Source organism: Canis aureus, chromosome 13, assembly GCF_053574225.1.
Source record: "Canis aureus isolate CA01 chromosome 13, VMU_Caureus_v.1.0, whole genome shotgun sequence".
Classification (NCBI taxonomy): domain Eukaryota; kingdom Metazoa; phylum Chordata; class Mammalia; order Carnivora; family Canidae; genus Canis; species Canis aureus.
In genome coordinates, this window is record NC_135623.1 from 48,899,224 (window position 1) to 48,923,735 (window position 24,512).

The 24,512-nt window shown below is 56.2% G+C and overlaps 1 protein-coding gene and 1 long non-coding RNA gene across 6 annotated transcripts in view; one reads left to right on the top strand and one right to left on the bottom strand.

Annotated features, from left to right (window-relative positions):
- Positions 1-24,512, top strand: part of STAB2 (stabilin 2) — a 139,565-nt gene that overhangs the window by 95,502 nt on the left and 19,551 nt on the right. For all 5 annotated transcript variants that reach the window (XR_013350892.1, XM_077846120.1, XM_077846118.1 and 2 more), the window contains exons 40-56: positions 425-470; positions 1,136-1,212; positions 3,301-3,426; positions 4,899-4,972; positions 6,439-6,510; positions 9,282-9,401; positions 10,260-10,307; positions 11,147-11,230; positions 12,677-12,823; positions 13,612-13,752; positions 14,526-14,585; positions 15,864-16,040; positions 17,286-17,375; positions 19,305-19,451; positions 20,697-20,753; positions 21,789-21,915; positions 23,212-23,361. Coding sequence is in view for 4 of the 5 variants with exons in the window: in XM_077846120.1 (XP_077702246.1) it covers positions 425-470; positions 1,136-1,212; positions 3,301-3,426; positions 4,899-4,972; positions 6,439-6,510; positions 9,282-9,401; positions 10,260-10,307; positions 11,147-11,230; positions 12,677-12,823; positions 13,612-13,752; positions 14,526-14,585; positions 15,864-16,040; positions 17,286-17,375; positions 19,305-19,451; positions 20,697-20,753; positions 21,789-21,915; positions 23,212-23,361 (1,743 nt within the window). In the remaining variant the exon portion in view is untranslated. The remainder of the gene's footprint in view (positions 1-424; positions 471-1,135; positions 1,213-3,300; positions 3,427-4,898; positions 4,973-6,438; positions 6,511-9,281; positions 9,402-10,259; positions 10,308-11,146; positions 11,231-12,676; positions 12,824-13,611; positions 13,753-14,525; positions 14,586-15,863; positions 16,041-17,285; positions 17,376-19,304; positions 19,452-20,696; positions 20,754-21,788; positions 21,916-23,211; positions 23,362-24,512) is intronic.
- Positions 15,556-24,107, bottom strand: LOC144282468 (uncharacterized). Its single transcript, XR_013350903.1, has 3 exons — positions 23,550-24,107; positions 17,156-17,327; positions 15,556-16,814 (listed from the first exon to the last, which is right to left on the bottom strand). It is a non-coding gene; the product is annotated as an uncharacterized LOC144282468 (long non-coding RNA).

The following is a 24,512-nucleotide window of genomic DNA, read 5'->3' on the forward strand; positions in this document are numbered from 1 at the left end:
TAATGAGGTTTTCTTTGTTTATATCTCTCTGTAATAAAACGATGAAAACCTAGAAAGAATAAGGAACATAGGAGATATAAACCAAAGTGGAGAATCAGGCCCCAGAGAGGAACACGCATCCGGATGCAGATCCTGAGTTTGGAGACTGTGTTTTCCCCTCCTGTGCGCTCACAGCAGCACAGGGCCTGGCATGCGGCACACACTCCATCAGCATATTTGCCCTGCTGACTGGGCTCGGAGCTTCCCGGCAGCCAATGCAAAAAAAGGGGGGGTGGGGGGCTCACAAGATCACTAAGTTTTACAAAGTTCACATGATGCGTGTCATTACTTCTGAGACATTACATCTTTCCTCAGGATCAACCCCCCAAGACAGTCCTTCAGGCAGGGTGTGGGAAAGGACTGACCCAGGGATTTTGTTTTCCAGAGGTGACAGAAGACGACTGCCGTGGGACATGCCACACTAGTGCCAAGTATGTACCTTGGAGCTTCCTTTGGGGCTGAGGCAAACAGGACCTTCCCTCATAGCGTCCACCTAGGGGCCGTCATGTCCTGAGACCATTTCTGAGGAGTTAGGACACAATCAAGTATGAAACGACAATTCCCTCTGAAAAAGCTGCCATCACCTTGCCAGAGCCAGCCTTTTTTTTTTTTTAAGATTTTATTTATTTATTCATGAGAGACACGCACAGAGAGAGAGAGAGAGGCAGAGATACAGGCAGAGGGAGAAGCAGGCTCCCTGCGGGGACCCTGCTGTGGGGACCCCGATGCGGGACTCGATCCCAGGACCCCCCGGGGTCAAGCCCTGAGCCAAAGGCAGACACTCAACCGCTGAGCCACCCAGGCACCCCGTTCATTCTTCATGAATGCTCCGGGCCCAGTGCGGGCTGGGGTGCCTCACCCTCTCTGCGGGCCAATGGTACGTGAGTGCAGTGCACAGTGCTCACTGCCCAGGCAGGGCCGCGCTAGGAAGGCCCCTTCTGCCAGGGCTGAGCCGAGACCTTTGAGTACCCGTGGGGGCAGGGCCGGGGGGCCGGGGGTGGACAGGGTGGCCACAGGTGGTTCCTGAGTTTGGGCTTCTGGGTTTGGGTGGTTTTTGTTTTCTTTTGTTGATGGCACTTGCCCTTTCTCATTGCAGCTGCCTCCTCAATGCCAACGGCACAGCCTCCTGCAGATGTGCAGCAGGATTCCAAGGGAATGGGACCGTGTGCACAGGCAAGTGAGGTGGGGCCTGCGGGGGCAGCCACTGCCGGCCACTGAAGCCAAACTGGCCTTCACGGGCCCTGGCTATGCCCCCAGGCGAGGGAGCTGCTGCTCACAGAAGGGCCCGTGTTGGTTTAGGGATGCCCAGGCCCCCTGCACCTATTTTCTTCCCCAAATAGTGGGTCACAGCCTTGAGGGCAACCGACAACAAGTTCACCTGAACAACTTTAAAAGTCCTGCTGTGATGGGCGTAGGTGTGGCCCAGGCTTGGGGACTCTGGGGTGGGACAATGGCTGGACCCCATGCTCCCCCCTGCCTCCCAGGTGGCAGGGCAGCTGTCTCACCTGCTGTGCACCCCCTCAGGCACTGTCTGCCCTGCATAGCAGTTTGGGGTGAAGCCTCCTTCCTGTGTAACCCAGGACGAGGCAGCCTCACATCCCCCTAGCTTCCAGTCCCAGTTCCTACAACTTCTCTTACCTGCGGACAGTCGCTTGGCTCATCTTTGCGTCATCTTTCTTTTTTTCTCTGGAGGCAGTAAATACTCAGAGACTCCCCCCGCCCCCTGCCCACCCCGACCCCTGGGTACCGGCCTGGGCTAACCCCTGGACGGTCCTCAGACCAGCCTGGCACACAGCTAATCTCAGCCCACGTGAGCTGATTCCCCGCTGCGGCTCCCACCACGTATTTGCTGCTGTAACGACAGGAACGCTGGGTGCCCTTTTTCCCTGGCGTGCCTCGTACAGGCAATCTTCGGTCCAGGTGACAGTGCAGCCGCGTGGCGAACCCGCCACCTGCTTCTAGACCGCCTTACCCTGGGGACTGTCCCAGCCTGCACACACCCTGACCCCAGCCCCAGACGTCCCTGACAATAGGAACTACATGGTATGCCAGTGAGAACAGTTGAAGGGGACAGCAGCTGGAGGGGTTTTCTTGCCCTCGGTTTTCAGGAAAAAAACACCCAAAAGCGGGAGGACACAAGTTAATACGAGAGGATCCAGCACTTCTCTAGCGCTTTCATATACGTTTTCAGGTCAGGGTCTCTGAGCTTGTGCACAGACCTCTGTGGGTGGACCCCAAGGGTCACGGTCACTGAGCCACTTGTCCACGGTCACATGAGGGAACTCCGAGTGGATCTGGGTCTTCGAAATACTTTGAATTAATTTGTGTACAGGTCGTGAGGCTGAGGTGCAGGTTCCTTCTTCTGTATGTGAAGATCCAATCGTCTCCGTCTCATTTGTTGGAATGATTATTCTTTCCCCCATTGAGATGTGTTGGCATCTTTGTGGAAAATCAGTTGCCCTTCGGTAAATGAGCTTGTTTCTGGGCTCTCGATTCCATTCTATATAGAGAGATCCTTTTATCAGGTTAAGGAAGTTTCCTTTATTCTTCGCCTATTGAGTTTTTATTACTAAAGGCGCTGAGTCTTGCCCAATGCTTTGTTCCTTCTCTTGAGATGAGCGTGTAGGTTTGTCTTTAGTTCTATTGATACACTGTGGTACATTCATTGATTTTTAAATGTGAAGCCACCTTGCACCCAAATTCCCACTTGGTTATGGGGCACGATTCTTTCTATACATTGTCTAATTTGACTTACAAGTGTTTTCTTGAGGAGTTTTTTTTCTTAGAATTTTTTTTATTATTATTTATTCATTCATGAGAGACACAGGCAGAGGGAGAAGCAAGCTCCCTGCAGGGAGCCCGAGGCGGGACTCAAATCTTGGGACCTGAGCTGAAGGCGGATGCCCAGCTGCCGAGCCCCCCAGGCTCCTTTCTTGAGGAGTTTTGCATTTACACGTGCAAGGAATACTGGTTGGTAATATCCTGGGCTGGCCCTGCCTGGCTTTGGTGTCAGGGCAATAGTGGCCTCATTGGATCTCCCCTCGTCTCGCTTTTGGAAGCATTTGTGAAAATCTGGTACCTGTCCTTCCTTAAGTGTCCAGTAGAATCAAGCAGTTAAGACACCCAGTGCCCTGCGCTGCCTTGAATCATTCACACGCAGTCCAGCACCTGACACGTGGAAGCACTGTCCATTTCTGCCCAGGGGACGCGGCGTCGCTGGCTCCCCGACCACTCACACTCAGTCCCACTTCTCCCCTGCAGCCATCAACGCCTGCGAGACCAGCAACGGGGGCTGCTCCTCGGAGGCCGACTGCAGGAGAACCACACCGGGAGGCCGGCGCTGCGTGTGCCGCGCAGGCTACACGGGTGACGGTGTCGTGTGCCTCGGTGGGTAGCAGCCGTCGCCCGGCCCAGTGCCCTGCTTAGGAGTCAGGGCCCTGCTCAGTGACCCTGCCAGCAGGGCAGGGTGCCCCCAGAACCACCTTTACGTGGATGTAGCCGGGAAGGCAAGTGGGTGTGGAAATGTGGCCACAGCTGTTCAGGGGGTGCGATGTCCGAAAGTCACTCAGAGAGGGGAAAAGGGAGAGACTTTCTCCAGTTAGATGTTATGGTGGTGACTGAATTTTGCTTGACACTTACTAGTTTTTGTTTTTTTTTATGATAGTCACACAGAGAGAGAGAGAGAGGCAGAGACATAGGCAGAGGGAGAAGCAGGCTCCATGCACCGGGAGCCCGACGTGGGATTCGATCCCGGGTCTCCAGGATCGCGCCCTGGGCCAAAGGCAGGCGCTAAACCGCTGCGCCACCCAGGGATCCCCTTATTAGTTATTTTTTACACAGTAGCACATTCTCACCGTAGAAAAATTAGAGAATGCATATGCGCTGCAAGAGGGTACATTCTGGAAATAACCACCCTTCAGATCGTTGACTGTATGTATCACATTCCCTTTACCTGTGGACACTCGAGCATATTCGAGAGTGAGGGTAAATTCTCACACCCCCCAGAGTTACCAACGTCAGTCACTTCACTACTGATGTGATACTTTGTATTCAGATTTTGTCGCTGACCCAATAATGTCCTGTTTGGGCACACTTAGCGCAGGATCCCATTTAGGGATGGGCGTTGTGGTTAGTGGCCACGTCTTTTCAGTCAGTCTCCTTGAATTGGGGATGGTTCCCCTCCCTTGCTTTCTTTTATGACATTGACGTTTGGGGAGAATACAGCCCCCACCAGAACTGGTTTTCATAGCACGTCCTTGATTTGGGGTTTGTCTGATGTTTGTTCATGATCCTGTCGAGGTGGTGCATGTAGTATCACAGCAGTGACCCTGCGTGCGTCCTGCTCAGGGTATCGCCCTGTGGGCTGTTTCCAGCTGCCTCTCATTTGTGGTCTCCACACACAGCTGCCTTTCCCCTTAGCCACTGATAAGCAATTCGCGCAGAGCTACCTTAACACCACGCAAATACCCTGTTCCTCGTTAAACGTCCTCCTAGGTGGAGGCTCTGTCGATGATTCTCCCTGAAGCAAATCTGCTCTGATAGTTACAAGCGGCTGGTTTAATCCCTGAATGTTTTCCTTCACAACATGGTAGATGAGGCTCTGAGACTCTATTATTTTAAGTCCTTGGCTGCCAGTGCTCCTACTATTCAGTAAAGGGACAGGTGCAAGCCCACAGACTGTGCCTCCGGGCACCATCCCTCCCAAAGGAGCTGATTCTGAGGAACCTGTTGGGTTACGGGTTACGTGGAGGGCAGACGCCCCTCCCCTAGTTCAGTTAGCCGGCCCGCCTGGTTCCTCAAGTGTCTCTACTTGAAAAGGAGCCTTGATTTTCATGCCAAGCATTGGCTTTTTGTTTTAGAGATTAACCCGTGTTTGGAGAACAACGGTGGCTGTCACAGGAATGCAGAGTGCACGCAGACGGGACCCAACCAGGTGAGCTCTGCCTGCCAGGGCCCTAGGACTTCCTCCGACCAAATTCCTGTGTCTTCAGACCCAGAACTGAGCGAGGGAGCTGAGAACAGGTCTGTGAGCACCACCAGAGTAAAACAAATCCTTTAGGGGGAAATCTGAATGAATTCCCAGGGGCCATTCTTTGGGACTGAGAAGTGGTGGCAGTGAGTGCAGACAGGGTCCCTAGAAGAGTGGCTTCCTCCCACGGGGGAGACGTAAACAGCGGCCAACACCACACAGTCGCAGAAGCATCTAGAAAATTTCCAACAATGCTCAGCTCTCTGAGGTCCGAATTCCACACTTTTTCCCTGGCCCAAGGCTCTGAAATACATAGGCCATGGCAGACCATGGCGGTTTTCAGCCCTCTCAGCCGTGTATCACTCCGCACAGCACACCGTGCAGCTGGAGCCAGCATAGCAGCCAGGCAGTGAGCTCCATCAGAAGCTGCACAACGAAGTGAAGTCCCCAGGGCATGTTCTATGGACCTCGTTAGGCCCCCGACCTCAGTACCGGGTCTCTCAATGGGCAGAACAAGCAGGTGCATAAAGCACCCAAAAATAAAGAAAAAATCACACTTGTTTTGAAAGAACTACATGTATGTCTTGGGGAACCCAGCAAAGTGAGTGGTGGACTACCTTAGACATATTTTAGGGCTCAGCAGAGCTCTTCTGTCAAGCCACCTGTGGAGGAAGGAACACCTCGAAGCACATGGTGCCCAGGCCGTCTGCAAATCCTCCTCCAGACCTAAAAGGCCATGAGAGGAACACCGCACCTCTGAGACAGGACCTCAGCCCAGGACAGCGGCCAGGGACAGGGTGGGGTCTTGGGAGAGGTCAGGGGCTGAGGTCAGGGCACATAATGAAGGAAGAAGCAGAGGAGTGGACACCTGGCCCTGGCCGTGACCTCAGGCTCCAACACGGGGACATCACACCCAAGCCCCTGTCCTGGGGAGAGGCTTTATGTGGACTGGAAAAGCCACCTGGCTGGTGGACACACCAGAACCAGGTGCCCTGCCCCAGGGATGCACGGTGTGGTAGCCAGAGCATGGCTGGGCCTCAGCCCCCTGGCTCTATGCCTGCAAGTTCCTAAGCAGAACACCACAGCAATGAGGGTGAGAAGACTGTCCCCAGCCTCCTGCAGATGGTGTCCCCTCCCTCAGTTTGGAACCCCCCCACCTCCTGAGCCAAACGGTGGCTCTGTTTCTACCTGTGCCCCTCAAGTGGTTCCAAAGCCCCTGCCACTCGGGCGCCATGGGCACGAAGACACCAAGACCTCGGGGTGAGCCACATGGCCATGGCTTTTCAGCCGCAAAGCTGGGCTATAAGGTGACAGTTCCCACAGCAGCTGGACACCCCCATACCAAATAGAGATGCCTGTGGCATGGCCATGGCACTGAGTGTGAAGCCTGCACAGTGTTTGGGGAAGTAACCCGCTCCCCCCCCCCACAGGCAGTCTGTAACTGTTTGCCCAAATACACTGGAGACGGGAAGGTCTGCACGCTCATCAACACCTGCCTTACGGTGAGTCAGGCCTGGGGCTACGTGGCAGCAGCCTGGCCGGGGTGGCCCAGGAGGAGGTGCAGTTCCCCCTTGTTCCAGCTGTCATTGGAGAGACCCCTTCTCTGCCTCCCCTCCTCTCCGCATGGCCTCCACCTCTGTGCAGGCGTCAGGTCCTCTCTTAGTCAGGCCCTGAAGACTCCTCCTGCTTCACCTTGGGGTCCTTAGTCACCTCCGCAGGGACTCTCCAAACAAGGTCACATTCATGACCCCAGGGCTGAGGACATGGACAGACCCATTAGGTGTTGAGTGAGCACACAGCATGGTCAGAACTTGAACCCGTGTCCATCTCCCTCGAAGGCAGCACCCTTGGTCACATCTTGCAGTGCTTGTAGTAAAGTATGTTTTCCTGCTGATGAGTACGACCCAGTAGAGAGAAGGAAATGCCTCCTGAAGGAGGGAAGGTGGATTGTGAGGGGAGGAAGGAAGGTACAGGGGTGAGGAGGAGGGGGCCCAGAGCCCCCTGCTGAGCCCTAGGGCACAGGGCCAGTAGTAGGGAGGCAGGTAGGAGGTTAGTGGGTCAACCAAGCAGGCAGCCAAGTAGGTAGGTAGTCGGTTCAATTGGTCAGTCAGCCAGCCAGTTACTGTCCCTCCTAGTCATGTACTGCACGCAGCCCTGACTGTGAATCAGCCTGTCTGACCACATTCCAACACCCTGTTAGTCCTGCGAGGACCTAGGTGCTCCAATTTCTCCATATCTGGGGGACACCCGGTGCAGGTGACTCCCCCCCGGGTCGGTGGCTGTCCCCTGGGTACCAGGCCCATGTGGGCACTGGGAGCTCATCAGTGACCAAGCCGCCTAGTGTGTTCCTGTAGAGAGTTGGCCCTGAGCAAGGAGAGACCCCTGTGGCCCTTTTAGTTGTTTAGGAAGGAAAGCAGCCTGGGGAACGGTATGGGGGCAGTGGGAGGTTGGGGTGGTTATATGTCCTTTCTCCCTGGGGTGTGGGCTGAGGGGTGAGCTGGGGGCCAGGGCCAGGGGCTGGCAGGTGCAGGGACCACTGAGGGTATCAAGTGGCTTCTCTGGTATAAAGGCGCTGGAGGAGCACGGAAGCCTGAGTAGTCCTATAAGGACTTGAAAGGGAGTCGAGTGGCAGCACCCTGGGGTCAGGCCAGCCTAGGGGGGCAGTTGTGGGGCCATCCCGTGGGACACGGGTGGGGAGCAGGGGGGCCAGGGAGCCCAGCAAGTGGGTGGGAATGCAGGGATGAAGAAGTGGCTCCAAGGAGGAAAGGGCCCTGCAGTCAGAGGAGGGGTGGGCGAGGGCAGGGGCTTGACAGAGACAAAGGCAGGATGGGGTCACGTGGGGGCAGAGCAGAGTGCTTCCCGGCAGGCAGACCCTTGACAGGGGTGTCGATGCCCCTGAGGACCACGACCATGTAGAGGGAAAGGTGGTGGCCAGGCACCTGCTTGGGTCAGGGGTCAGGGGTTCCCAGTGTGCAGGGTTGGGGGGGCCTGGGAAGGATGAGGGAGTTGAGGTGCTCTGAGGCAGCCGAGGAAGAGCAATGAGCCCAACACCTTGCCCACCCTCCCGCCCAGCGCCCCACTCCTGGAGCCCCTGAAGTGAGGGCAAGGCAGGAAGAGCTCCTTGGGGTGCGGGACAGTGTCTGCGGGATAGTCCCTCTCCAAAGAGGCAGATAGAGAGGCCGATAGACTTCTGTGGGGAGAGGCGGAGAGTGTGGGGACCTGAGTAGAGGTGAGGAGTGCGGAAGGCCCGGGAAGGGCTCGTGGGGCAGGAAGGGGTGCTGTGGAGGGCGTCAGCCAAGTGGGGAGGGTGTCTGCCAGGTGGGGGGGGCATCTGCCTGGTCGGGGGGGCGCAAGGTCCCAGGCCTCCGTGTGGACTGAGATAACGACGCCCTGTGGCAGGGAGGGGTCGGTCCTGGGCCCTCGGTGTCCTGGGCTGGGTCCGTGCAGGGGAGCCGCCGTGCCGCGCCTACACAGTGTCCACATCCGGTGGCAGCTCCAAACCCAGAGTCAAATCCGGGTACCTGGGGGAGATGGTGAGTGGTCTGTAGGAGGCCAGTCTGGAGAGCTCACGGAGCTGGCAGCCGGGCAGGAGTCAGGCAGCGCCCCCGCTGGGTGCCACCTCCCAGGGCCTCCAGGAGCCGAGCTGGAGGAAGGGGAGGTCAGAGGCGTTCACCGCAGGAGTTTGGGTCCATGGCCTTCCTTGCCCATCATCCCCGCAGGGTTCTTTCTCCTGAATTTACCTTCTCCCCACTTTAGAAACAGCCTGGGCTACGCAGTCCTTCCCGGGGCCCCCACGAGCATCCGCTCTGAAAGCTGCTCTGCTGTTTCCATGTTAGCTCTCCATCCCAGCTCCCAGAGGTTTAGGCCCTTTGTGGAACCAGGGTGGCGTGTCCTGTCTGTTTTCTACCCATAGCCTCCCAGCTGACGACTGTTTCCTTGGCTCTTACCAGATTAGAGTTTAAGCCGAAAGCTGGGAACTGTCAGACAGGATTGGTGCCTTTCTGGCCAAGAAATGTTCCATGTGGCACCTCTGGGCCTGTCTGCACGGGGCTGGAGATCTGCTGGGTGGGACTCGAGCATCTCGGGATGGTGTGTGGAGAAATGGCCCTTCCAAATCTAGGAACTGAGACGTGAGTTCAGGAGAGGGGCAAATTCTGCAAACAAGTCAGAGAATGCGTCAAAAAAATAAATGTCAGTGCAGAGCTGCTTCGTGAATATTGGCACTGGGAGACCCGCTGCTCTGACCCCCAACCCCCTTTGGAAATGTTACCAGAAAAATGGTGGCTGTAGTGAATTTGCCGTGTGCAACCACACGGGGCGAGAAGAAAGGACGTGCACCTGCAAGCCCAACTACATCGGGGATGGGTTCACCTGCCGTGGCAACATCTACCAGGTAAGGAAAGGCATGTGCCTATCAAGTAAACCCAACACCCCCCACTGTGCTAAAAATCCAGGCTCCCCAAGGAAGAGGCAAGCGTCTTGTAGCTCGTAAAACTCTACAAAAATGTGAAAGACTGTTCTTACGTCACTTGGGAGTGAAAAGGGGTTGTATGTACCAGTGGGAATTCTCCAAGTCAGAGGCCCCTGGGTTGGAATTCAACTCTGCCCATTAGAGATGTGGCCCTGGGTACTGACATCATCTCTTTACACATCCGCTCTCTAATTCATAAAACAAATATTAATGGTGCCAAGTCTATCGAGTTGTTATCAGAGGTAACGTATGTGACAGGTGACTCTGCTGTGGTGGCTCCTGTAGTGCCCGGTGTGTGCATGCACATGAGCGTCTACACCAGGGATGAGGCTGCATGACCCTTGTGAGTTTCTACCCCTCTATAACGTGGATGTTCTGTTATCTGGTTTCAAGAGGGACTGCAGCACTGTGGCTAACCAAATATTCTTGTTCATGGAGAAATGAAATCTGCCACAAACCCCATAACTGATTTTTTTTTTAATATTTGAACTTTTAAAAATGCACTGAAAGCGCCACTGCTCCTGGAAATGGCGGGCCCTTTCTCTGATGAATCAGATGGTGACTCCAGAAAGATTTGGGAACTCACAGCACGTCCCCAGAGTCGTTCTGAACATCCATGGGGGCCTGTGGATGGGACTTGAGAAAGGCCCCCTGGGGCACATTTCCTGATGAAAATATAACAGAGAGTCTCCACCGCAGACAAATTGTCTTGTGACAGCCCTGATTGTTGTTGCAAGGACTCCCAGAGCTAAAGTGGCCCTACCCCATCTTTGTTTCCAGGAGCTTCCCAAGAACCCAAAAACGTCACAGTATTTCTTCCAGCTGCTGGTAAGGACGTGTGTGTGTCGAGAGTGGAAGGGCTGGGGTCTGCAGCCAGATATGCAAGTGGATGGGGCCTCTGAGGTTGGGGATGAGAAAAGGAAGTCCGGGAGCTGAACTCCTGAAGTAGGGTCCCTGTTGGTCACTTGTGAACTTCTCGGGCTTCAAGTGGGCACGGGCAGCAAGTGTGCAACCAATGCCACCCTGGGCCATTCTACACATGAGCACACGGCGTGCGCACAAATGGCCATCACACCAGGAAGGAAGCGTCACTGGGGCAATTGGCTGAGTCTTTGGGTGAAGATAGTAAGTGAGATCTTTACACTCATTGTGCATCCACATAAGGTCCAGAGAGCGCAGTGGGATTAGGGTGCTCATTTCCTCCCCCATGCTGGCTTTTCCAGTCTCTATTACAATAAGCATATGTTATTTTTGTGACCATATGAAAATAAACATTTCAATAATATCGAATTGGAATGAATGTGGGCACCTGCGTGGCTCCATTGGTTAAGCATCCGATTCTCGATGTCAGTTCTGGTCATGATCTCAGGGCCGTGAGGCAGAGCCCCCACATCAGGTTCTGCCCTCAGTGGGGAGCCACCTGAGAGTCTCTCCCTCTCCCTCTGCCCTTCCCCTCCCCTACTCATGTGCTCTTGCTAAGTAAATTAATAAATTCAACTAAATTAGATTAAATAATTGGGATAACTGAATTCAAGACTAAATGAAACACAGAGTGTCCAGTTTGGTGATCACTTGGCTCTGCCACCTTCAACTCTGTCTGCTATTTGTTGGAACCCCGTCCCCATGATGATGTTAAGGAGGATGTGGCCCCACCTTCCTTCCCACAGGAACATTCTGTCCGAGACCTGAGCGGCCCAGGCCCCTTCACCGTCTTCGCACCTTTATCCACAGCCTTCGATGAGGAGCCTCGGGTAAGTGTGAAGGCGAGCAGAAGAGGTCTGGGACTGGCTGGCACCTGGTGCTTGGGTGTGGAGACATTTCTGGGCAGAAGGTTTAGGATGAGCTAGATGCAATCTGCCATGGAGCAGGCTGCCACTCAGCATAGGGGCCCTATAGAGGGAAAGGATTTAAGTGGATTTGGGATGCAATGGCCAGAGGCCTACATTCCTGTGTAGGGTAGGAGGTTGAAAACATTTAACAATTCTTAAATAATCCAAACCTTCCATAGACAAAAAAGAAAGAAGGGAAGGAAGGAAGGAAGGAAGGAAGGAAGGAAGGAAGGAAGGAAGGAAGGAAGGAAGGAAGAGAGAGAGAGAAAGAGAGAGAGAAAGAAAGAAAGAGAGAAAGAAAGAAAGAGAGAAAGAAAGAAAGAAAGAAAAGAAAGAAAGAAAGAAAGAAAGAAAGAAAGAAAGAAAGAAAGAAGAAAGAAAAAGAAAGAAAGAAAGAAAGAAAGAAAGAAAGAAAGAAAGAAAGAAAGAAAGAAAGAAAGAAAAAGAAAGAAAGAGAAAGAAAGAAAAAATAAAAGCTGGGTTAAAGTAATTTAAATAAGTCTTTTTTCTTCTTGCGGACCTTACCGGAGCCTCTAGCATCCTAAGCTTCACTGGGACCCTTCCTGCTGGGTTACCCGTTGGCATATAATGAGGTAGCAGACATGTACCGAGTGTGCCAGACACTGTGTCTGGGACCCGGCCCAGGCTAGTTCACTGCAACGCTGTCAGCTGGGTGCTGCGGGCCAGGCCGTCCTGAGGCCGTAGGACTAACAAGTGGGGAGCGAGGACGGACTGCTGACTGCAGAGCCTGCACCCCTCCGCACACACTACCCCCCATGCACGCGCTCTGGACGCCCTGAAGCCAACTGCACAAATACCTATTGGAGGATGTGGACGTTCAATAGTTTTTCTGTAATAAGTGTCAGGAGGGATCTTGTGAGACCATGAGGATCTGTGGCTCTTCCTCCTCATCCTGCTGTTTGTTCATGGTGAACAGTGCTCGTGCGCTGGCTCACATGGGGAAGTGCCATGACGACGTCCACACTGCAGGTCTACATCGGGCCCAGTGCCCCCGGGGGGTACCATGCAGTGTCCCCCGCAGTTTGCACACGGGACTCTGGGCCCCACCACACTTGAGGTGACTGTGAGGCCAGGGACCCTGGGGCCCTCCTGCTGCGAGGCTGCCTTGCACGCAAGGCACTGGCGAGGACCCCGCGCACGTGTCACCAGGCCTGGGCCACAGCATGACAGCCTCCTTCCGGGGGTTCAGGGGCCTGGGGGGAACCAGGGGGCTCAGGAGCCCCGGGGGGTCAGGGGGCCCGGGGGAAGTTCTGGGGTGCTCAGGGGCCTGGAGGGAGGTCTAGGGGGGCCCCGGGGGTCAGGGGGCAGCCACAGCCAGGTCCCCCGAGCAACCCCCCTCTCCCACAGGTCAGAGACTGGGACAGGCAGGGCCTTATGCCCCAGGTACTGCGCTACCACGTGGTCGCCTGCCAACAGCTGCTCCTGGAGAACCTGCGGCTGACCCCGAATGCTACATCTCTGCAAGGGGAGCGCATCGTCATCTCTGTGTCTCAGGTGAGAAGCACCCCAGGGCTCCAAGACAACACCCGCCACCCACAGGGCCCCTCTCGTCCCCTCCCCTCCCCTGCAGAACGGCACCGCAAGGAACAGTGGTGACAGCGCACAGTGCAAGCTCAGGGGTTCCTGCGGGCAGGTAGCACGCTAAGTACCCGGCGTGCGCCAACTTACTTCATCCTCGAAATAACCCCAGGACATAGAAACTACTCCTTTCTCCAATTTACAAATTAGGGAACGGGGCTCGGCGAGGGCAGGTGCCTCGTCCAAGGTCACATGGCAAGTACGGATCGCTGGGATCAAAACTCAGGCAAGCAGTTGACGGGGTTAGGCTGGAAGCCAGACAAGGATGAAGAGGCCTGGGCAGGGCCGCTGGACACTGGGCCTCACCCCCAGCGGAGGAGCACGTGGTGGCTGCGGAATCCACAGCCGAGAGAAACAAGCATGTAGCGGGGAGAGAGGGTGGTGTGGACACCTTGTGGGGGACAGGAGCCACCTCAATGTGCTCGTTATCCCATATTTGAGGATCACGGCAAATTGACCATTGCGGGTGGTCATGTGCCAGGAGCTGCTTAGACGGAAGCCATAGCTTTGTCCCAGCTTTCCTTCTACAATCATAACGCATGAATGTGTCCGAGGAACCCGGATCTTCAAGTTCTGCCCCAGGCTCTGTGTAAACGTCTCCACGCACGACCACTCGGCCTGTGGGTAAAGCAACCTGGAAGGCATGATCTCGTGTCTCTTTCTCTCTGCGCTCATTTCCTGTTCCCTCTTTCTGGTTGATTTAGGACACGGTGTACATAAATAATCAGGCAAGGATCGTGGCCAGTGACCTCATCAACACCAACGGAATCATCCACATCATAGACAGACTGCTGTCCCCCCAGAACTTGCTGGTCACCCCCAAGGATGCCTCCGGGAGGGTTCTGGTGGGTGACCCCCGTCAGCCCTCAGCAGAAACCCATGATGCTCATGAGTCATTGTCACAGCTCTGATGTGGACGTGTCATGGGGAGACATTTTCATTTTCCTTCTTCCACCTCAAGCTACCATTAAAACCCTGATGAATATAATTCTAGTAAGAAGGAAATGGGTAAAAAATCTAATTTAAGTAGATAAATGGGTTTTATCAGCTTTCCTTTGGTTTTCTCAAGGCTACGTGGTCTTGCATAGACTTGGAAGATGGAGAAAACACACGTAGCTGGGTGAGACAGATGGTAAAGGACAGACAGACGGGGGGGTTCCCAGGGGGCTCTGCCGGTTATACGTCTGACTCTTGGTGTCAGCTCAGGTCATGACCTCAGGGCAGTGAGACGGAGCCCCACTCGGGCTGCACGCTCAGTAAGGCTCGGCTTAAGGATACCCCTCTCCCCCTCCCTCTGCCTCTCCACTATCACATGCTCTCTAAGATAAATAAATAAATGCTTTTTAAAAGATAGATGATAGATAGATATCAGTCAAGCCAAACTTGGAATAAAACTCCTTTCCAATCGAGAGCAAAGGCAACTTTGAATCCCACGACCAAGTCACAGAAGCGCCTGTGCCTGTGGGACCTGGAAAGGGACGGGTGCTTGGAGGTGGAGTGGGTGCCGACCACTCTGCCTGCGTACCTGGACCCAGGCATATTGCATCCAGCTGAGCTTCTGTGAAAGTGCTTCGTGGGCCATGGAAGGAAACCCATCATTCCACTTCTTGTCTTTCAGCAAAACCTGACGACAGTGGCGGTAAACCACGGCTACACCAAGTTCAGCAGCTTGCTGCAGGTAAAGGCCCAGGGGACCGGCACCTCAGGACCTTGTTGGTTGGACTGTTGTGTGTTGTGGTTGCTGCTGTGCTTGGCGTCCTGTTTGGCCACTTGGTGTTTTATCTGAGGCAGCTGTGGGATCTGCGTGGGGAAGTCCTGGTGTGCCACAGCACAGGGTCACACTCGGCCACCACGTTCCCAACACAGTGTGGGGCCTTTTTAGCTGTCCGGTGCACTCTGGGTTGGAAGCTGGAGCAAGGGAGGGAATTAGGGTGCTCCAGTCCCTGAACGAGGGCTCACGTCTGGGACTGTCACCTCCATTGCGAAATGAGCAGGCCCTGAGTACAGATGTGGAAAATCTACGCCTGTGGCATGAGTGCAAGTCGCATTTAGGACCATGCCTTCCTGGCTTCAGATGCTTTCCAAATAGCTGAGTAGAGAGAAACTGTTCAGACAGAGGTTTCAGAGGGGAACCCGGGGGAGCAGGCCACCAAGCTCCCCCGTCCATCCACCACCCTGAAAGGCCCCAGGGCGGCCTCAGAGCCCCTACCACACCCCTGTGGCCCGGTCCTTGGACCTCGGCACTGACCAGCCATGTCTACAACAGTCTGGGGCTCAGCCCTGAGGGGCCCTTCCCAACGGGTTCAAGGCACCCAAGACGCAACTCTATGGTGCTGCTGGTGCCCTGGCCTCGGAACCTCATCACCACCCCGGATCTGAGCATCTCATCTGGCCAAACACCAGCTTTCATAGCAAGCTAGCAAACCTCAGCCTGAGTACAGGATGATAATAAGGCTTATAGGGTTGTCGGGAAAACCTGCAGGCCTAAGGGGCAGACCATGCCCAGGTCACAGACGCTGTCTAGACGATGCCTCTCCATGCACCTGGCCTTCTCTTTTCTGAGGCCATGTGATTGGAAACCTTATAAATACACAGAGTATCTCAATACTGTGCAAGTTTCACTTTTTTTAAGTTAAATATGGGTGAAATACTGACTGGATCTTCCAGAAATTAAAACATTCGGGCAGTGGACACACACGCACACACACATACACACACACATTTGTGAAAGGTTATTTTTCTATTAACAAAAGCCCAGAATTTGACTTTCTGTTTGGCAAGCGAAGAAAATGTGGGTCGGGCCTGTTGGAATGTGACAGGCCATCAGCCTTGCACCAGCTGGAGTCCCAGGAGCCCCGGGACAGCCCCGGGGCCACACACTGGCTGTGGTCCTAGAAAGCCCCTGTGTCCCCTATGGCCGGGCCTTGAGGTGCACACCTCGATCCCTGTGTTTCAGGACCTGGGCTTGCTAGGCATCATCACCGACCCTATCCACACTCCAGTCACTCTCTTCTGGCCCAGTGACCGAGCCCTGGAAGCCCTGCCCCCTGAACAACAGGATTTCCTGTTCAACCAAGACAACAAGGACAAGCTCAAGGAGTATCTGAAGTTCCATGTGATTCGAGATTCCAAGGTAGCTCATTTTCGAGATTCCAAGGTAGCTCATTTTCATACAGACGTGAGCATGGGGATGCCCGGGGCCCGGGGGCAGGGGAGCATGGGTCCCAGGAACAGTCAGTCAGTGGATCCCCATGTCCATGGTGTGAGGACACCTGAGCGTCCCCTGCCTCACCAGCTGACCCTGTCCCAGGCCCAGCCCAGCACCCCACTCCCCTCACTGCAGATGGTCCCCGGAACACCACTCCCCTGCGGTCCTGCAGCATGCCTCTCCCCCTGCCCCAGTTCACAGGGCAGGTGGCTGCTGGCAAGGCTCCCCGAGTTTGTCCCGGGGGCCCACCCTAGGTCCAGGGCTGCTTCCGCAGGTGCCATGAGTGTCTGGCACCTGGGCCGACCCCTGGGATGAGGGAAGATGCACCCTGCAGTGGCACAGGAGCCCCGGCTAATGGCCCGGCCCCCTGAGCATTCAAGCAGCACCCGGTCTGTCTGATCCAAGGGGGCCCAGGGCCCTCACTTGTGCTGGCTCATCCCACCTGCATCACGGCCTTTGGGCTGCGCATCAATAACCACAAGCTAGAAACACAGAGATCAGGCGTCCACGTCGTGGAGGCTGCAGACCTGAAGTCAGGGAGCTGCCGAGGTTGCTCCTTCCAGAAGCCCGGAGGGAGGACGCATCCCATGTTTCTCTCCAGCTTCCTGTGGTGGCGGGGAATCCTTGGCGTGCACACTCAGCCCTGCTGCTCTTGCCACGGGCTGTCCTCTCCCTGCACGTTTCTGTGGCTCTTCTCTCCTGATAAGGATGCAGTCGCATTGGACCAAGGATCCCCTACTCACTGCAACCTCATCCTACCTACACCCACCTGCCATGACCTTATGTCTAAGGAAGGTCCTATTCGGAGGTCTCAGGGTCAGGACATCAACAGCACTTGTGAGGGATCACCGCTGACCCTGTGGCGGTGCCCTCTGCCATTGCCCCAACCCATGGATCCCACCGTTGGCTTTGTACGCCCTGTAGCAGTGCCAGGGCCCTGAGCCTGAGCGTACGTGAGGCTCGGAAGGGGGTGCGATGCAAGCCCAGCTGGAGGAGATGTCCCTCGGAGGGCATACCCCCCGGGAGCCCAGGTTACCCACCTTGTGGTGATGGCCACAGCCTCTTCAAGCCGGAAGAGTTTGTGTCTGGATGTGCTTTTCTGGCAAAGCTCCTGCGGGCGCTTCTTGGGTCCACATGCAGGGTATTGACAGCGCATCGTCCCTCCCACAGATCTTGGCAGCGGAGCTCCCCAGGGCCACTGCCTGGAAGACACTGCAGGGCTCAGAGTTGAGTGTGAAGTGTGGAGCCGGTGGTGACATCGTGAGTATTGACAACCGCCACCCCACCCCCCGTGCCCACCGCCCTTTCCAGGACATGCTTCTCACTGGGGCCACCTTCAGGGGCAGTGCCCTGGCAAATCCCGGCCAGCAGCAGGCCTGGTGGCCACTGGGGACCTGTAGCCTCACAGAGAGCAGCGTTGGGTGGATTTTGTGTTTAGGGCATTTATTTTGCAGAGCAAGATGCTGCACTGCGGCAGGGGGTTGGCCAGCACTGCTCCCCCCACCACACCCCACAGCCTCACCAGCCCCTGCCCTTCAGCCCTGGTCTGCATCTGCCCCGTGGCCTGAGGGGAGGGGTGCTGCAGTTCCCACTCCCCTGGCTGGTGCCCCCACAGTCCTGCATCCCTGTGATTCCTTACCCTATGTGAGTCTGATGGGATAATAGTAGCCTGGCCTGTGTCCGGCACGTAGCACAACCCTAATGACAATGGCTTAAACATCCAAGAGCTTGCGTCTTTTTTTTTTATGATTTTATTTATTTATTCATGAGAGACACAGAGAGACAGGCAGAGGGAGAAACAGGCTCCCTGTGAGGAGCCCAATGTGGGACTCGATCCCAAGTCCCCGGGATCACGACCTAAGCTGAGGGCAGATGCTCCACCTCTGACCCCTCCGGGTGTCCATGGCTTCTGTCTTCTTCCAAGAAAGCCAGGGGCAGCCGACCCAGAGCTGTGTGGGGGCTCCTCAGGGGAGTCCCTTGGGGTTTCGGCAGCACGTGTCCCGCCTTGGAGTCACCTCAAGGCAGAGTGTGGCTGCCGGAGCTCCAACCAGCAGGACAAAGGAGGAAGGACAGAAGGATGCAGTTCCCAGCTGAGCCGGTGCCTGCTGGGAGCCTGCTGGGCAGCGCCCTGGGACATCGTCTTACCAGCAGCCAGAATCCCTTTGGCGCCTGCACTGAGTTGATAACCTGAATGTGAGGACCATGGGCAGCTTTATACCCCCTCCAGGAAGCCCTCTCCGCGTCCTTGCACCCATCCCGGCACTGTCCATAGATGAAGCCCGACGGAGAGGTGCAACAGGAACGTGCACTGGGCGCCCGTGAGCTAGTGCAGCCTTCAGAGCCCCTGGCAAGGATCGATTAGTCCAACCCTGTCCACCTGCTGGAAACGGCTGACCCTCAGAGACGCTCAGTACCTTGCTTGTGGTCGCACAGCAGTGAGAGGAGCGGGGGATGCCCCAGGGCTCCTCCATGAATCACACAGCATCTGTCCCTTGCATCCCCCCCCCAGACACAGAACTTCCTGGAAGCACTTTCCTTCCGGGGTGGTGGGGGGGAAATGTGTTCCACAGTTTGCCCACTGGGCGCACCCCGCAGAAGAAAGCTCTAGACTGGTTGCACATAAAGTGACGTCATGGACCTAGAGCAGGATTCTGAGGCATAGGGAAGGGACGCTGTCTCCCGCTTACGGAGTCACAGCCCGTCCCTCTAGCCCCGCAGGGAGCGCCACTCAAAACACACCCTGAGTGGCCACCTCCCCCCCCAACACGTGCTCCCGAGCCCCGCCCCTCAGCTTCTCTGCCTCTCCCACGGCCCCCCCCCACTCCCACTGTGAGGGGTGGGGGGAGGCTGTTACCCAGCAGCCACAGGGCGCGCTCAGGGCCAACAGGCCAGGCCAGTGTGTCCACACCACTCGAAGCTGGCCTGGTCCTGGGCCCGGTACTGGGTGGGGAGGTGAGGGGCTCGTGCAGGTGCAGCACACAGAGTGCCCCTGGGCACACACCCCTGAGCACACGCCCCTGGGCACACGCCTGGGGCACACCCCACGGCCCACTACATACACCGCACACGCGCAAGGGTGGGCGTCCACAGAGCTCCTCCTGGGTCCCCTGGGTGCTGACCATGCTGTGTGGCCTTGGGAGGAAGACAAGTCCCGGATGCTGACTCTCTGCCCCGCCACCCTGCCCGCAGGGTGACCTCTTCCTGAATGACCAACCATGCAGAATTGTACAACGAGAACTGCTGTTTGACGCGGGAGTGGCCTACGGCATAGACTGCCTCCTGGTCAGTGCCACCCTCGGCGGCCGCTGTGACACCTTCGCCACATACAACTTCTCGGTCAGTCCCCAGAACAACGTAATGGGGGAGCCAGGGCTTGAGACCTCCTGCCCCAGCTTGGGCGCTGCTGGGGAGCCAGGCCGGCTGCCAGGAGATCTGAGGCCAGGGTGGGTCCTCTTCACTAGCGTCTACAGGCCCCATCCAGGCCAGGCACACACCCATATGTCCGGCAGCCCATCCACGCATCCCGGCGCTGCAGAGGAGCCTGCTGGGTGCAACTGCTTGCCCATTGCGCAGCAACATGCTCTTCTTCCTCAGACCCACCTGTAGGGGCATCGGCTCCCCACAGAGCGCACGCCCTCTGCTAATCCGCCGTATTTGGCGGGGCTGTGATTGCAAACTGGCAACTGCGCACAGCCCGGCCCAGGCCCACTATGGCATGCCACCCACGCCCTGTCCATGTCCTCGCTCATTTGTTCACTTACCAGTGGTGACTGAATGTCCAACCAGGCCCTGTCTGAGAGGCACTGTCACATTGCACACTCATTCATCTGTCCAGTATTGTTTAGAGCTGCACCTCTGAGCCAGCCAGTGGACTCAGGGCTCAGCTCACCCCTAAAGTAATCCAATAGTAGAAGTTGTTACCAGCAACCCGATGATGCAGATTTGGAAACTGAGTCTCAAAGAGGTGGAGTGGCTTGCGTGGCCAAGTCTGCAACCAGTTGGCTTTAGTACCTGGTGACTTGTAGTGTTTCAAGAAATATCCCATATTGTCCAGACACCAGGCAGCCAAAGTAGGAGAAGAAAAATCAGTTGTCCTTTCCGCTGCACAGGTTGTGGCCTTCCTACTCCCCAAGTATATTTGCACACATTTGCAGTTGACATTTCCCATCATCAGTCCCAGGAAGGTCAAGTAACAGCAGGAATTAGCACCACAATTTTGTAGATCAGGAAATGAAGGGTCTAAGAGTATGGCTGGCCCAAAGTATCACAACTGGAAGAGTGGCACAGTATGCACATTTCCCTCGGCCGCCACTGAGGTCTGAAGGACACCACCCACCCTGGTGCTGCTCCAGACAGTGGGGCGCTTGCCACCTCAAAGAACAAAAACCAAGGCCTAGAGGGCCAGAGATCCTTCAGAATTGTCTGCGGCAAAGCTGCCGCACTTGCATTTGCGTTCTTGGCTGCAGCAGGATGAGAATCAGGATGGAGTTCCCGGTCAGCTCACCTAGGCAGTGACCAGGGCATACCCTTGTGTTTCCCAATACTCTTGGTTTCTGAGCATTTCTTTTCTTCCATGCATAGGGAGATTGTTGGAGCTGTGCCAATACGCCCAGCTGCCCGAGGTGGAGCAAACCAAAGGTAATCATGAATGTGGCGATGCCTGGGAGAGTGTGTTTGCTCCGTTGTCAGACCCCATCCTCTGAGGTGTGAGCACATGTGTGTTCCTGCGCATACGTGCAGATGTTGTGTAACTGCGATTGCAGTCATTCTTTCGACAATTAGGCATCAACCTACTCCCCACCTTCCAGGAACTGTCTAGAGAAAGCATGGGATGTAGACCTAAAAAGGACTTCATTAGTAATGATAATCACACAAATCATAGCTGCGTTCTGTTGGCCAATATTGCTGCCCCAGCTGAGAGCTGGGCCTCTTATTTATTACGCATTTCCCCTCATTATGCGTCTCATAGGAAGCTATTATTTCCTCCACATATGAAAAAAATGTCTTTTGGAGACAGTAAGCAGTCAGGCCAAGGCCACAGAGCTGGTCAGGACCAACTGTAGGATCAGGGCCCAGAAAGGAACATAAGAGCGGTAAGCCCAGGAAATTTGGAGGCCACGGCTCTGGGATATAATTCCAGTGGGTAATCTTTGACAGATTACGCCATCTATATGGTTTTGCCTCTGTAAAATGGAGCTAATAACCATCGCGTGTGTGCTTATTAGGAAAGGGACATTTCAAAGTGTGGGTGTGGAGTCTGGCACATAGTAAGCCCTCATTAAATATTGCTTTTTTTCCTTATCCCAAAGTCAATTTCCCTCCTCTCTGCTAGTAAAACCTCTAACAGAAACACCCCTGCACACAACTGTTACCCACACGATGTGGGGCCTTGCCGCAGACCCCCACCCCTGTGGGAAAGCTATAGGTCCCCCACCCGCTGCCCAAGCCCGTTTGCAGACAGCTCTGAGGGTTGCTGGGCATTCCTCTCGCCACTGGGAAGAAAGCTCTCTGTGGACTCCAAACCTGCCCCTTCCCCCATCCATTTCCCTATCAAAGCGCCAGAGCCCCCACTTCCCCACTGGGCCAGACCAGATCCTCCACTGGGACCAATTAGAACCAAAGAGCCCGAGTGGGGCCTCGGGAGCAGAAGGTTAGTGCACTCTCTTCCCTCAGGGCGTGAAGCAGAAGTGTCGCTACAACCTGTCGTTCCGGGGTTCCCTGGACGGCTGCCGGGAGCAGTGCACCATGGTGATCCGGCTCCCCAGGTGCTGCAAGGGCTACTATGGCCGGGACTGCCAGGGTGAGGGGCCTCTTCACCTGCCGCTGGGCACGGACCTGGCAGCCTTTCAAAGTACAGGGGGGGGTGGGGGGGTGGGGCGGGAATGAGGAGGCGGGAGCGGGGTGGGGGTGGGGGTGGGGGTGGAGAGCATTGCTCCCAGTAAGGCCTCTAAGGAAAGGGCTGCAAGCAGTCATAGCTGTGCTTCTACTTCTTCCCGTGGCCATATGTTGATCTTTGCGGAGATTTCCGAAAGCCTAGATTGTCGCTGTGTTGCGACCTTGCTCCGGGTGGGAGCATAAGACGCTCGGCTCCGGGGCTGCCAACTCTCAGTTTCATTCCTGACGCTAGTGTGGGATCGATACCCGGTACCGGGTGAGTTCAGATGTTCAGAAGCGCACGTGCGCCGGAGCTGCGCTGACATGAGGCGAGGGCCACATCCCCGCCACCTGAGATGCTCCTCGCCCCTCCCACCCCGCCAGGAAAGGGCTCATCACAAAAGGATTCATGGGCCCATCCTGAAACCTTTGGGTCCGGACAGAACCTCTGGCTGGTGACACATGAACGGCCGCTGCACCACGACTATTGGGGTCCCTGTGATCTGCGCCTGTGTTTGTACCAAGCACGTTTACTGAGTGCCCCTCCCTTTATGTGGCAGCATTTAAACCTGCCAACGACCTCTGGGCGGTCGTCTATTGTTACCCCCATTTTACAGATAGAATATTGAGATGGAGAGAGGATCACCAGCAAGCAAGAGGCCCCACAGGGTGTCCCCAGACGCCCTGGTTTGAACCACGTGCACGCCACTCATTGTGGCGCCTCTGAGAAAATTCTGGGGCGATCCCTCAGTATCCACACTTCATCACCCAAGTGCGAAGTGATTGGCACCCCCCTTACGTGTGCTCAGTGCCTTATTCCCACAACGGTCTCGGTCACAGTGCGGTCTACACCCCCCTCCTCCTCCTCAGCTCAGGCTCAAGCTAAGAGGACTGATGCTCAAAGCGGGTCAGCCCCTATCTCCTCCAGTCCGCTGACCCCCAATCCCGTGCATGGTTCAGCGAGCACCCCACCACGCGGGGATCCAGCATGTACACCTAAGCTGGTCCTGCAGAGGCTGCTGGCCTGGCCTGCACGTCTGGTGACACTCGGTGCTGAGGAAAACAAATATTCAAAACTTCGTGGGATTACTCCTCTCAGGTTATGAGAAAAATGATCAGATTCAGATGGTCCTAAAGAAAAGGAAAAAAAAAATACGCCCTCTCTGGGCTCCTTGACCCTGGCTGGGAGGCTTCTAGGTCAGCGCTGTCTCATCTCTTCCAGCCTGCCCTGGAGGCGCCGAAGCTCCCTGCAACAACCGTGGCGTCTGCCTGGATCAGTACTCAGGCATAGGGCAGTGTAGATGCAACACGGGCTTCAACGGGACGGCATGCGAGCTGTGCCTGCCGCGGAGGTTCGGGCCTGACTGCCAGCGTACGTGCCCCCACGCCACCCAGCCACACTGCTTGCCGCCTGACCCCTCCCCTCTTCCCCTGCCCCGGGTCTAGAGGTGCAAGGCCTGGCCCCTTAGCCACCCAAACAAGCCGCAACTCAGCCGCTGACTCGGTCCCGGGTAATACTGGCACCTCAGGGTTTGTAGTTCATGTTTGCAGAGCACTTACCACGTGCCAGGCAGGTATATTTCCTCCCTTAATCCTCACGACTGCCCTTGGTGCTGGGCACAGTGGTCATCCGTACGTGCCAGCTGTGGATGATCGGGGGCAGGTGAGGGGCTCCAACGGCAGCTCTGCCCAAACCAGTGCAGTCGTGCTGGGAACGTTCTGTCCCTGTCCCTTCAGGAACTGGAGCGACCCGCTCCGTGGCTACTGAGCACTCAAATGTGTGACCAGAAAATGGATTTCTACACTTTTAATTAGCTTCCATTTAAGTAGCCATGTATAGCAAGGGCTATAGTACTGAGCAGTGCAGACCAGAGGAATGGCTTTTCCAGAAGAGAACCGAGCAGGTGCAAAGGCCGGGAGGCAGACGTGAGCGTGGCGTTTAAGGAGCAGCAGAGGCCAGGCTGGCTGCGCACTGTGGCAGTCTGAAGGCCACCAGGGCCAGGCTCCTAGGAGCACCCTGGCCAGAGCCAGCTTCTGTGTTCTCAGTGCGGTGGCCGCCGGCACAGGACTGCACCCGGGGGAGTGTGCTGAGCACTTTGGAAAGGCGCTGCCACGAGAACACACTGGGGCTGGGCGGGCAGGGAAGGGGAGGGCCGGGCGGGGAGGGGGCGGGCAGGGGACCATGGGGTGGAGTGGGGTGGGGCTAGGGGGGGAGGTGGGGGGCGGGGGGCTGCCGCCTCTGGGGGCCGGAGCGCAGCACGGAGGTGAGAGCCACCGGCTGGGCCATCGTGCTCGAGGTGATGAGGGCAGAAAGCCCGGGTGCAAGTCCTGGAAGTTCTGTGGGGCCCAGGGACGGTTCCGCCCTCGTGCTGCTCCTTCCTGCCCCCTGCCCCCTCCCTCGGCGTCCCTGACACCCAGCGCGTGGGATCACGTGTCCAAACCCCCTCACTCGGGGACTGTAGCCCCACGACAGCAGGAACTCCAGGGCTTGGGGTCTTCCCAGTGAGCTCGGTGCCCCGTCGA